Below are 13,077 nucleotides of genomic sequence, written 5' to 3'. Positions count from 1 at the left end.
ATTTAGGTCACATACCAGTTATTAGTTTTTCAAGACTCCTGATGCCAAATGCATTAAAATAGGGGCCATCCCTCTTATACAAATTCAGCCTCCCCTGAAACTCACTCCACACATCCAAAAACTCACATCCATTCCTTCTACACATGTTAATAAGGCTGTGGGACTTAATATCACCACATATTTTGAATGAATATGCCAGAGAGATGGCATCTGCCTTGACAGTCTTGCACAGGGTCAAGTTCCAAAGGAGTAGAAGGAAGTCAAGATTACGCTGCTTCATAAGGGAGGTGACAGAACTCAAGTAGCAAATTATAGGCCTGTCTGTGTGTCCGTTGTTGTGGTAAAGTGTTAGAGAGGCTGGTGAGAACCAGGATCCAGAATTGGGTCGACAAGAATGGTATTATCTAAAGAGAAGTCATGTTTTAGTAATCTACTTACTTATTACGATGAGGTGATGGATACACCATATCCATCACCTCATTGTAAAATCTAAGAGATAAAATCTAAGTATACTTAGATTTTGCAAAGGCTTTTGATAGATTACTGCATGATAAGTTGATAGTCAAACTAGAGCAGATGGGGTTGTATATTAGAATATTGCACTTGGTTGTATATTAGTGCACTGGATCGGAGATTGGCTATCTGATAGATATCAAGTTGTATATGGGAGAACCAATATCCCTAATGAGGAGAGTCACTAGTGGTTAGCCTCAGGGGTATGTTTTAGGGTCATTGCTGTTTAACCTATATGTTAATGATATTGGGGAAGATTTGAATGGGGACATTCAGTTTGTTTGCAGATGATGCAAAGCTGGGATGACCTATGAGGAGTAGAATGGATGTTGTGGCCTTCAAAAAGACTTGAAAAGATTGAATGAATGGGCATGAAAGTGGGGATGCCAGTTCAATATTGCAAAATGTAAGATTTTAAAATTTGGGAAACAAAGTTGGGATGTAGAATTTATGCTTCATGGGGATATCTTGCTGGAGGAGGATGAAATAAGAGATCTTGGGGTGATGGTGGATAAAGATCTAAAATTTAGAGGACACATTGTCAAAATTATGAGGACAACACAATGAATTCTGGAAATAATACGAGTGACACGGACTTGTAGAAGTAGGTATGGTGAGCAGCCTCTGCTAACCATCGTGTAAGTTTCTTACTTCTGATTAGGGTTACCTAATCATTCTGGGTTACCTCCCAGAATGGTTGCAAGTCTCCATCTTTCCTAATAGCAAAGTAAATATTCTCACAAGCACAGACTCTTTTTCCTCCTAGAATTATTTGACAGATCCCAAAAATTAAGTAAACTCAAACAAGTCATTATTTTAATTTTTATATTCAAAAATCCTTAGCTAATAAAGATGGCATTCAAATCAAACAAGTTTTATATTTTATAATCGTATGCACTACTACATGCCTGTCTACTATTAATGGATGCTGATGTAGTGCATCCATTTTAGACAATGAGTGTAACCCAGATTCTGTACTGTGTATATGTGTATTGCGTATGTACAGATATTAAACTTTTTAATCCTTTCCTTCACGGTTACACAAACCTAAGCATTCAGTATTAAAAATTATGGACACAACTATAGCATGGTAGCTGTTTCCATAATTTTCAATAATGAATTAAACTTTTTAAATTATGCATTACTAATAATGATGACATATCCAAGCCAAAAAATACAAAGTTAAGAATAATTAAGATATTCACTATAATTGTACCTTGCATATATATATTTTTTAAAGACTTTTTATTCTTGTCGCTTTTTTTTGTAATTATGTATGTGTAGTCTACTTTATTATATTGCCATTATAACTGTTATGATTATGATATGTGTGTTACAATTTAAAAACAATTTTGAGTATCTTTTTTTTCATAAAAATTTAGTGAAAAAAAATTACTGGAATCAGTTTTTGCAGTTGGTAATCCTACTTTTGATCCTTTCAAAATCAGTTTTTGATATGCAGATGATGTGCTATCAAATATTCAGAGATTTACAGAAAAGACAGCTGAAAATTTTAATGAAAATGAAAACCAATTAACTTACTTGACTTTTTCTTGAACACATTTAGCATACCTCCTGGAGAACTAAGGCTTTTATATAAAAAATGGAACAGTGAATGAGAGAAATATTTGCAAGAACCAGATCACCTTATAGTGCTATACAACACATAGTTGAAAATGGCATACAAATACTGGTCCAAGAAAGAAGAAATGAATGCTAAGACGAATTGTAACACGAATTGCCTAGAGGGGAGGGGAGGGAAGGTAGTAGATACAGTATAATTTGAACTACTGCTGTTACACAGATACTGTTTTCCTACAAAAGATTTAGCAAGTTGCCAGGATTACCTGATATTCCAGTAGGTTCAAATTATCATGTAAAATGTCAGCATTGGTAACAACAAATTTCTTGAAAATCTCCATTTGCCTGAATTAAGGAAAACAAGTGGAGATGTTGACACTGAGATTACTGAAAAAGACAACTTTGCTATCACGAAAGATGGATTGAAGGAAATTTAAAGATATTAAAGAAATAATAAAGAAAGATAATAATAATAAAAAGTACAGAATGAAACCTTTGGGAGAGGATAGCAAGCAGCAAATAAACTGATAAAATGAGGTAAGGAGATTTTTAAGTTGCTTTCTGAGCTAAGCTAATCTGAGATAAGATAATAGAAAAATGTGTGCATAAATACTATTCCAGAGATGAAAACAGTTGAAGAGGATATAATTGGGGGAGGAGGAGAGAGGAGAACAGTGTAAGAAGCACTTGAAAAATTAACAGCTGAATTTCTATATGGAAGAACAAATATGGTTTTGCAGATAGGAGATTGAAACTGATATTGCTGAGGGCAGAACTGAGCATACACACATTTTATTTCTGTAGTTAATCTGCAAGGGTCCCAGACATTTTTACCCTCCTCTTCATCTAATCTGAAATTTGATTAGAATATCAATTGGCAATATATGCAAGAAGTACAGAAGTCAGAGGATTTGAAAATGAGGGAACAGAGAGCTGAACTATAAGTTATATGAGAAACTGAAGATTTTGCTGATGAAAACAGCATTATCAAATAAAGACAAGCAAGGAATAATTTCTCTGTTATTGCTAAGACATTAATTTTTAACCAAAATCAATATGACTCTACATCATGTACTGTATTTTATGAAGTTATATTTTACATAATCAAAACAAAAAAAAAGTGCTGAAAAATAAGCTACAATTCTCTATGAATAAATGATATTTAAGTTAAGGGGATAATAAATCCCTCATTATTTCAAAGGCGAATAAGAAACCTGAAGATCGAAATCTAAGAGTTTCATGCCGAAGAACGTTCGGTGAGTCCAAGCGTAAGTCAACACCTGGCAGTATAACACTAGGGCAACTCAGAGCAAAGGTGGAGCAAGTTTTGATCACTGTCCTTGATATTTCGAACTAATACTTCGAAACTTGCTCCACCTTTGCTCTAAGTTGCCCTTGGAGCAAAGGTGGAGTGAAGAATGTTCGGCATGAAATTCTTAGATTTTGATCTTCGAGTTTCTTATTCGGCTTTGAAATAATGAGGGATTTATTATCCCCTTAACTTAATTTATGTCGCCAAAAAAATAACCTCTTGGCTCTTTATTGAACAAATGATATTTTTAAGTTCTATATCCAACCATAAATGGTGCAAAAAAAGAACCTTCTATAATAAAATTTGTATATCTTACATCACTTGGCTTTGGAAATATACAAGTTGCCATCTTCTCAATGTCACAGTACACTTCTATGGCATCTTTAGGTGTTCCTTGATTGGGGTCAATCCAGTAAATTCCTTTATTTTAAAAGATTTATTAAAATAGCAAATGTAATAATAAATATGCCCACATAAATTTTAAAATTAAAAAAATGGCCATTAAATTCAATAACAATCAGAAAACAAGTTTTCTTAGTTCCCTATATATTAATGAATTTGTCCATGAATCTAACCATTTGCCCTTGTGCAAAATGATAGTCAGCAACAAATTATTTTTACCTATGAATATCAACATAATATGGGACCAATATCCTAATATATTATTTTATTATTACTAGACTTCCATGAAGTCTTCACCTCAGCACTGTCTGTTGCAACGTAATCCACTCTCCATTCAGCACTGTAATAATGATAAATTTATTCCATAATTTTTATTATCATTAATCAGTAAAGCTGACATTATTCTATGCTGACCAACTTTACTGATCATCCAGGGATCACCTTTTGTTCAATTTTAATTGCTCATCACATCTGTAACTTCTCTATTATAATAATCTAAAAATTCAAATCAAAACTCGTATGTTAATTTTAAATATTTGGAGATTGTGAGGCCTTTTACAACTTAACAACTTCATTCTCATTACTGCAGTTCATGGCATTGTTATTAACACTTCTACAATATTACCATATTATGATGAACAAGGATCTGAAGATGAAACGCTCTTCCATCATCACTTATAATTTCCTTGTCACCTCAACTTCTTGCAACATAGTCTGCCAATATGCTACATAGCCTGCCACAAGTGAAGGAATAACACTAAAACAACATCAATCCATGATACCAGTAAATCCAAACCTAGAAGGGATACTGCATCAGAGTCATTTACCCCCTTTCTTTTCCTAGCTTTGCATCTATAACTAGATTATTCCTTTCAAATCTTAACAGTATCACAATTATGCAGGGTCAAGTCTTTTGAAAAACAAAAAGTTTCAAAGATCATATAAAATTTTATATTATCTTATAATAATAATAAAAAAGACTGAAATGTAACAATCTGGAAATATACAATGATAAACAAGCTTTAAAGTGAGTAAAATAGTAAAGAGAGATAAAAGTAGTCATACTCTTTAACCCTTCAATCAACTATTCTTCAATTTAATGGTGAATGAAGAACATCTGCTCTTCATTCACCATTAAATGAAGAGCAGATGTTTAAAAATAATACAGCCAAACAATGCACCAGAAAAATTGACAATAACATAATTATTATTATTACCCCAAGACCCCATAGAGTCAAAGACTCATCTAGGAGATCATTTTGTGATACACACAGCATATCATAAAGCACCTCACACACACACACACACACACACACACACACACACACACACACACACACACACACACACACACACACACACACACACACACACATTTTCTCTGCAGACATCACACTCTAAGGCAAGGCATTCAAAATCATTCACAACTCTGCATGCAAAAAAAAACCTGCATCTCACTCCCCTGCTTACACCCTCCTTATACAGCTTCCAGGGATGACCTCTAGTTCTCCCCTGATCGCCCACTGTTTTCTGTAGAACCTTTCCAACATTGATCTTATAACAACCCCTTACTAACTTGTAGGTCTCTATCATATCTCTCCTCTTCCTATCACTAGACTCTGTAAATTGCATCTTCTCAACCTTAGTCAGTCGCCTCTGGACTCTTTCCAACATCTCTTTGTCCTTTTGAAAACCAGGTGACAAAATTTGTGCACAGTAGTCCATCCATGTGTGGCCTAATCAAAGCCTTATGCAAGAATCTTCCTACTTCTACAAGTGAGTGTCCTCCGCATCATCCGCAGAAATCTTTGTGTTGTCCTCACAATTTTGGCAATGTGTCCCCTAAATTTAAGATCCTTATCCACTATCACTCCTAAGGTCTCTTATTTCCTCCACCTCTGACAATATATTCCCACCAAGAATAAATTCTACATCCCATCTTTGTTTCCCAAATTTTAAAACCTTACATTTTGCAACATTGAACTCTCATGCCCATTCACTCAATTTATTCAATTCTTGTAAGGCCACAACATTTTCTCTGCTCTTCATATTTCATCCCAACTTTGCATCATCTGCAAACAACCGAATATCTCCATCCAAATTTTTGCCAACATCATTAACATACAAGTTAAATAATAATGGCCCTAAACAGACCCACTAGTGACTTTCCTTTTCTGGGATATTGTTCCCCCATACACAACTTGCTGATACCTATCAGATAGCCAGTCTCCAATCCAATGCACTAATCTAATATCCAATCCCATCCACTCTAGTTTGACAAGCAACTTATCATGCAGTAAGCTATCAAAAGCTTTTGCAAAATCTAAGTATATTACTGTGTATCCCTCTCCTCTGTCCAAGGAAGCCGTCACCTTATTGTAATAAGTAAGTAGATTACTAAAACATGACCTCCCTTTACAAATCCATGCTGTCCATCAAAGATATTACCATTATTGTCAACCCAATTCTGGATCCTAGTTTCACTAGCTTCTCCAACAACTTAACCACAACACCTGACACACAGATAGGCCTATAATTTGATGCTTGAGTTCTATCATTTCCCTTATGAAGTGGCACAATCTTGCCCTCCTTCCACTACTTTGGAACTTGACCCAGTGCTTGACTCATATTAAAAAAATATGTCAAGGCACATGTCAACTCCTTAGCACATTCCTTCAGAATACGTGGTGATATATTATCAAGTCCCACAGCCTTATTAACATCAAGTTTGCTCAAATCCCCATACAACTCTTGCTCACTTACAGTCAGTCAGTCTCTCCTCTCCATCATCAACTGCTCTCAATCTCTCCATGATGTTACATTCACAAGAATGAAAGACCTTTATAAATTGCTCATAAATATCTCAACTATATCCTCTGCAGCAGTTATTTTTTCCACCATTTTCTCCAATCAATGTGATCATTCCATAATCATAATTTTTTTGCTGGCAACATATTGAAAGAACTCTCTAGGATTCTTTTTGGTTTCATTAGCTTACTGCTGCTCACACTGAACTTTTGCTACCAATCAAGTCACCTGCCTTGCCTGGTCTTTGCACTCCTCATGAAAGTGGTTATTACCACTTCTCTTATGCTCCCTCCATAATGCCATTTTTCTCTGTATCGCATGCTTAATCTCTTCATTCATCCATTTCACACCTACCTTATTTAACCTTCTGACCCTTGGAATACAATTAGACATTGCTTCTACTGGATAGTTCTTGAATATCCCACAAGCTGCAATGATCTATTATCCAGCTAACTCCTCATTCCATGCTACACCTGCAAGCTGTCTCCTGAGCTCTTCATAATCACACCCTTTAGTTCCACATATAACCTTTTCTCACAGAGGTCCTCACATTGCTAGCAATCATCCAGGTAATCACTCTCACCAATTGGAGGGTGATTGGACACCTCATTTTTAATTACATTCTCTGTTGAGATGATCAAATCCAAGACCCTCAATCCTTGTGTGCCCTCTGTTACATACTGTCTGAGGTAGTTATCCCTCAAAAACTCAAGAAACTCATTTTCTTTACTTCCAGTTGCTATCTCATCATCCCAGTTTATGTTGCCAAAATTAAAATTGCCCATAATGATCACCCTTTTCTTATTTGCTTGGCTAATTTGATTATACATTTCATAGTCACTACCGTCAGCATTACCAGGGCTATAACAACATCCAACCAAATATTTCATTCTATTCACCTCTATCTTACATCATACTGCCTCAAAACCACTGGCATTATTTTGCTCTTGCATCTCTATATTGTATGGACACAACTCTTTCTCTATCATCAATAGCACTCCCCCCCCCTTTCTCTTTCTATCCTCACAGAACACATCATACCCTTCCATCTCTATTCCTGTCAGGATGTCATCCTCATCCAACCATGTCTTACATATTCCAACAATTTTTGGGTGAAGAGACCCAATTAATGCAACCATTTCATTTGCCTTATTTCTTACACTGCTAGCATTTGTATACAAACACTGTAGCTCATTCCTGGATCTATAGCTAGTTCCACTGATACCACTCATTCAATGTGATTTCTCCACTACATGCTCAATAACTTACTGAAACACTATTTTACAAATTATAAACATACTGTCAGAAGAGAGAAAGGACTTTTTTTTTTTTTTCGGAGTCATCCTCAACTAACCTCTATCTCAATGCAACTGTGCATTTTACTTGTTACATGGTACAGCACTTCCACTGGGATTCTGGTTATTTCTGAGTTTAAGGTAGAAAATAATCACATGATTGATCAATGCATTTCAAACAGTTCTCCCTCAAAAAAACTTATCTTATGATTTTGATTATCAAGAAATGTTCTCATTCCTGGATATAGGTGATTGCAAAAGTATTTCACAGCACTGATCAATATTCTGGTTTGTATGAAATTCGCATTTGATTGAAAATTATGTTTCATCATTAATAATGAAAGAAACTTCATATATTTTCAGATAAAAATGTTTGAAGGAAGCTGATTTCAGGATTATCACATGGCAAGATCAGACTTATTTATCTCAGTATTTATACTATCATGAAATATATCTCCTATTTTTGCAAATACAGAAAAGTGAGTACTAAAAACTGTTTGAAGAAGAAAGGAAACTTTCTTTTTCACACAGTCTTTCCCTTATATAAGTTCTTTGCAAATTAGTCAGTCTCATATGGGTGGTGGCAGAGGATTTTCTTTCTCATTATCGTTGGCTTTCTATCTCCTAAGACAGAAAAAAAACCCAGCCAGAAGAACAAATGCAATTAAGAGTGTGCCTCTGCAGAAAGGATTAACCACCTCATTGTAGTATTAATTATAAGAAGTCAAGTTACTCAGCTGATGCAAGCTATTGAGTCTACCACATTGAGGAAGACATGAAGAAAACATTTACTTATGTACACATGAGGAACTTTAGTTCCCTGGAAGTTACGAAAGGAAGCTGTGAGCAAGAGGGTAAGGAGTGGTTTCTTTGCATGGAGGGTGGTTAAACTGTGAAATGAACTGCCCGATAGAGTGGTGAGGGCATGAATGGTGAATGAGTTCAAGGAGCAGAATGATAGACTTTGTGTTTTCTAGGATGGGCCTCCTATGATGGTCTTGTGACTTCATGGAGGCCTGAATCATCATAATAATAATAATAATTTCTAATTAAAAATATTAAATCTGCATACCACTTGAAAGTTCTGGATTTACAGTAAATAGTTCTTTGCATGTTTTAGCTGGAGCATCTTTTTTCCCTGTTGGTTGGCGCAATTTTTCATATTCTTTAATCAACTTCTCATAGTAATGGAATGCTAATTTTTTTTTTTGTTCTGGAGACATGTTTTCCAAGAATATGGATGGATCATCTCCTAGTGGATCTGGTCCCTAGAAAGAAAATAAATGAGTAAAAGATAACAGAATAATATATCTATTAAATAATAAGTAGTGTTTGTAGAGAGCTCCTGAACAGATAAGTGTTATTTTAAGTAATAAATGGTAAATTTGCTTGAATCTTACATAGTATTATTTACTTTTCGTATCTTAGCATGTCTGGGTGATTTTTGTGCGTTTTCTGAGTTTCCAATTAGTAACTTGATAGATCCGATTATTTGTGCACATGGCGCCAATAAGGAGGAATATGAATACAATGGCATCCAGGTCGCCTTCTTTGTCTAAAACTTTTAATTTAAAGGATTTTATTCAGTGTACTGTTTTTGTGAAATGTATGCTTTCAGGAGAGCAGTTGGAGTCTGGTTAGACAACAATAGTGGAGTGAATGTGTGCAGAAAGTGTAAGGAATGTGAGGATTTAAAGTGTGTTTCAGGTCGTGAGAGTGATATCATTGCTGAAAGTGAGAATGTAGAAAATAGTGATATGCGAGGTATGAATAGTGATATTTGCGAGGTAGTACTAGATAGCTGTGAGAATGGTGTTGAAAGTGAGAATGAAGGTAAACATACAGAACGAATGAATGAATTAACGGATAATAAAAATGATGAGACAGATGCAATGAGTGAGATTGCACAGTTATGCGGAGCGATACACAGGGCAAATTGACAGCTGGAGCGTTGGCAAAAATGTTTACACAGCGTACCAACTAATAAACTGCAAAAGTATTATAAGAAAAATAAGAGTATAATAGTGAGTGTAAACAAAATGAAAGAGTGAGTGTTGTACAGAGATTATTTAGTAAGAGGTGTGATAGATGAGAGTTTAACAAAATCATACCAACCTGGTGCGAATGTCAAGGATGTAAGTGAGTCAATTAGAATGCAAAAACAGAGGGTGAAAGAATTAATAGCAGTAGCAGGAACGAATGATTTGAAAAAAGACAAAATGGTTATGAGAGAGGATTTGAAGGAATTACTTGAGGAAGCAAACGAGAAGAGTGAGAGAGTTAGGATGGTGAGTCTGTTGCCGCAGCATGACAGTGAAGAGTATAGGAGGAGGCCAAAATTGCAGTTATGCAGTAGGAGTGGTGTGAAATTTGTGGAGTGAGTTTGATGGGCAAAAGGATTTATATAAGATGAATGGTTTACATTTGAATGGATTTGGTGTAAGGAGACTTGAAAAGGTGTTGTTGAATGAAGTGGAAGTGGATATGCAGAATCAGGGAAACTAGAGTTATTGGGGGGGAGTAGATATGCAAACTTCAGGGAGACAGTTGAGAGTATGAATGTGTGTAATATGCCCGAGCGAGTATGAAGGACAACAAATCAGAATGGGATAGTTAGTATAAGGCATCAAAATAGGGATGATACAAATGGGCTTCTGTAATTCATGTATACTAATGCCAGAAGTATTAAGAACAAGAAGGAAGAATTTTTGGCCTTGGTTGGCACTTCCAGGCCACAGGTTATTGGCATTAGTGAATGGTTGACAGAAGATGATATAGCTAGTGGGATTGAATGTGAGGGGGTATGGTGTGTTCAAGGGTGACAAGGAGAATAAAATGGGGGGAAGAGTGTTATTGATGACAGCTGATGAGCTACAGCCAAGGAGAATAGAAGTGGAACTGCAGGATAAAGAAAAGAGCACATCTGAGACTATTCGGTGTGAGATTGAGGCTAGCAGAACAAAATATACAGTTGGGTGCTGCTATAGACCAGGTGATGGAATAGAAGGCAGAGACAGTATGCATAAGCAAATAGAAGCAATCAGTGGAAGGAAGGTAATTATTATGGGAGATTTCAACTATGGTAACATTGATTGGAAGGAGGAGAGGACAGGGGTCAGAGAGTGCTTGATCTAGTAATTGCATATGAGAATTTGGCTGTAACGAATATGACCACGTTACCACCAATTGGTGAGAGTGATCAGAGGGTCTTGACTTGGGAGGTGGCAAAAGGTATGGAATTTACAATTAAGACAGGGTACATGCGGAATTATCAGGCTGGTAAGTATGACAAGCTAAGGAGTTTGATTGGTTCAGTGCAAATGCATGTAAAACTGCAAGGGCTGGATGTTGATAGTGCATGGGAGGCGGTTAAGAAGTGTTTGCATGAGGCAATGGCTGACTGTATACCTAGAGTCCGAATCATAAATCAAGTAGGTATTAAATGGATGAATAACACCATTAAGCTTGAGCTGCAAAAAAAAAAAAAGAAACAACTGTGGAGGGAATTTAAGGAGAAAGGTGACAGACAGGCAGATGAACAGTATAAAGCGCAGGCCAGAAGTGTAACGAGTGTGGTAAGACAAGCAAAAGTGTATTATGAAAGAACATTAGCCATGCAGGCTAAAGAGAATCACAAACAGTTTTTTTGATATGTTGCAAGTAAAAGAAAAAATGTATATGGAAGAATGATTTTAAAGAATGCTGATGGCAGGGAGGTAACCGAATCAGTTGATATAGTTGAATTACTGAGCGAGCACTTTGCAAGAGTATATCATCCAGGTGGTGACATTGCAGGAATGAATGAACCAATAGCTTATATGGGAATTGTGGTGAATGAATTGGAGGTGAATAGTCTATTACAAAACCTCAATGTCAATACATCTGTGGAATTGGATGGTATAACAGCTCGCGTCGTACATGAAGTGGGCTAAAGAATTGTCAGTGCCCTTGACCATTTTGTTTAATTTGAGTCTGGTCTGGGTTAGTCCTGAGGGTGGAAAAGAGGGGAAAATAGTTCCACTGCATAAAGGAGGTTCCAAGACTGCTGTTGTAAATTACCGACCAATCAACATATCAGGAATCGTTGTCAAGGTCTTGGAGAAAATAGTCAAGAGGAAAATACAGGATTGGATAGATGAAAATGGAATACTGTATGGGGGACAGTATGGTTTTGTGAAGGGTAGATCATGCCTCAGTATCACGTTTTAGAACACAGTGACGGCTGAACTGGATAAGGGTAATGGGTTTACGGTAATTCTACTGGACCTTGATAAGGCCTTTGACAGGATACCACATGGAATTCTAATCAGTAAACTGCAGCATATGGGGATGGATATAGGGTTGGTGAGATGGATAGGAGGGCGGTTGATGGAGAGATATCAGAGAGTGGTTTATTCAGGAGTAGAGTCCAAAAAAAACGGCCTGTGACTAGTGGTGTACCGCAAGATTCTGTTCTTGGACCACTACTTTTCAATTTGTTCATTAACGATGTAGGAAAGGATATGAGAGGAAGTGTTCATTTGTTTGCTGATGATGCAAAGTTGGGTAGAGCAATAGTGAGTGCACAGGATGTCAAAATTTGCAAGATGATTTGGATAGTTTGGAGGACTGGGCTAAGGAGAATGGATGAATAATGTGGCAAAGTGTAAGGTTATGCATTTTGTGGTGAAAAGATTAGCAGCAGTATATCACATTGGTGGAACTGTACTCCAGGAGATTGACGAGGCCAGGGATTTAGGAGTGTTGGTGGATAGGGAGTTGAAGTTTAGGGGGCACATCATAAAAGTGGCTCAATCAGCTCATCAAATTACTTGGTTGCTGAAAAATACTTTGACAAGTAGAGATAAGCAAGTTACTGTTCCTCTGTATCGAGCCTTGATAAGACCCCATCTAGACTACTGTGCCCAGATTTGGGCACCAGGGGTTTTTCTTGATGGGGAGGAGGCAGAAAGGATCCAGAGATGAGTGACCAAGATGATAGCAGGTTTATGGAATGAACCTTATGAGAGCAGGTTGAAGATGTGTGGGTTGCAGAAATTGGTTGATAGGTGGAAAAGGGGTGATATGATTGAGACATTCAAATTACTGAAGGGTTTCTATAAGATTAATTCAGAAGATATTTTTGAGAATAGGAGTGGTGGCGGGAGGACTATGGGCCATACATGG

General features: G+C 36.5%; 1 protein-coding gene across 1 annotated transcript in view; it reads right to left on the bottom strand.

Moving 5' to 3' along the window:
• LOC150098992 (uncharacterized) overlaps window positions 1-13,077 on the bottom strand; it is a 700,419-nt gene that overhangs the window by 23,041 nt on the left and 664,301 nt on the right. Inside the window, exons 43-44 of the mRNA XM_090405788.1 lie at window positions 8,984-9,179; window positions 3,723-3,826 (exon numbers count right to left, since the gene is read on the bottom strand). Coding sequence (XP_090261914.1) covers window positions 3,723-3,826; window positions 8,984-9,179 — 300 coding nt within the window. The remainder of the gene's footprint in view (window positions 1-3,722; window positions 3,827-8,983; window positions 9,180-13,077) is intronic.

This window comes from Typopeltis vanoorti, chromosome 15, assembly GCF_054136105.1.
Source record: "Typopeltis vanoorti isolate ZY-2024b chromosome 15, IOZ_Tvanoo_1.0, whole genome shotgun sequence".
NCBI classification, from domain to species: domain Eukaryota; kingdom Metazoa; phylum Arthropoda; class Arachnida; order Uropygi; family Thelyphonidae; genus Typopeltis; species Typopeltis vanoorti.
This window is presented reverse-complemented; position numbering and strand designations above follow the sequence as displayed.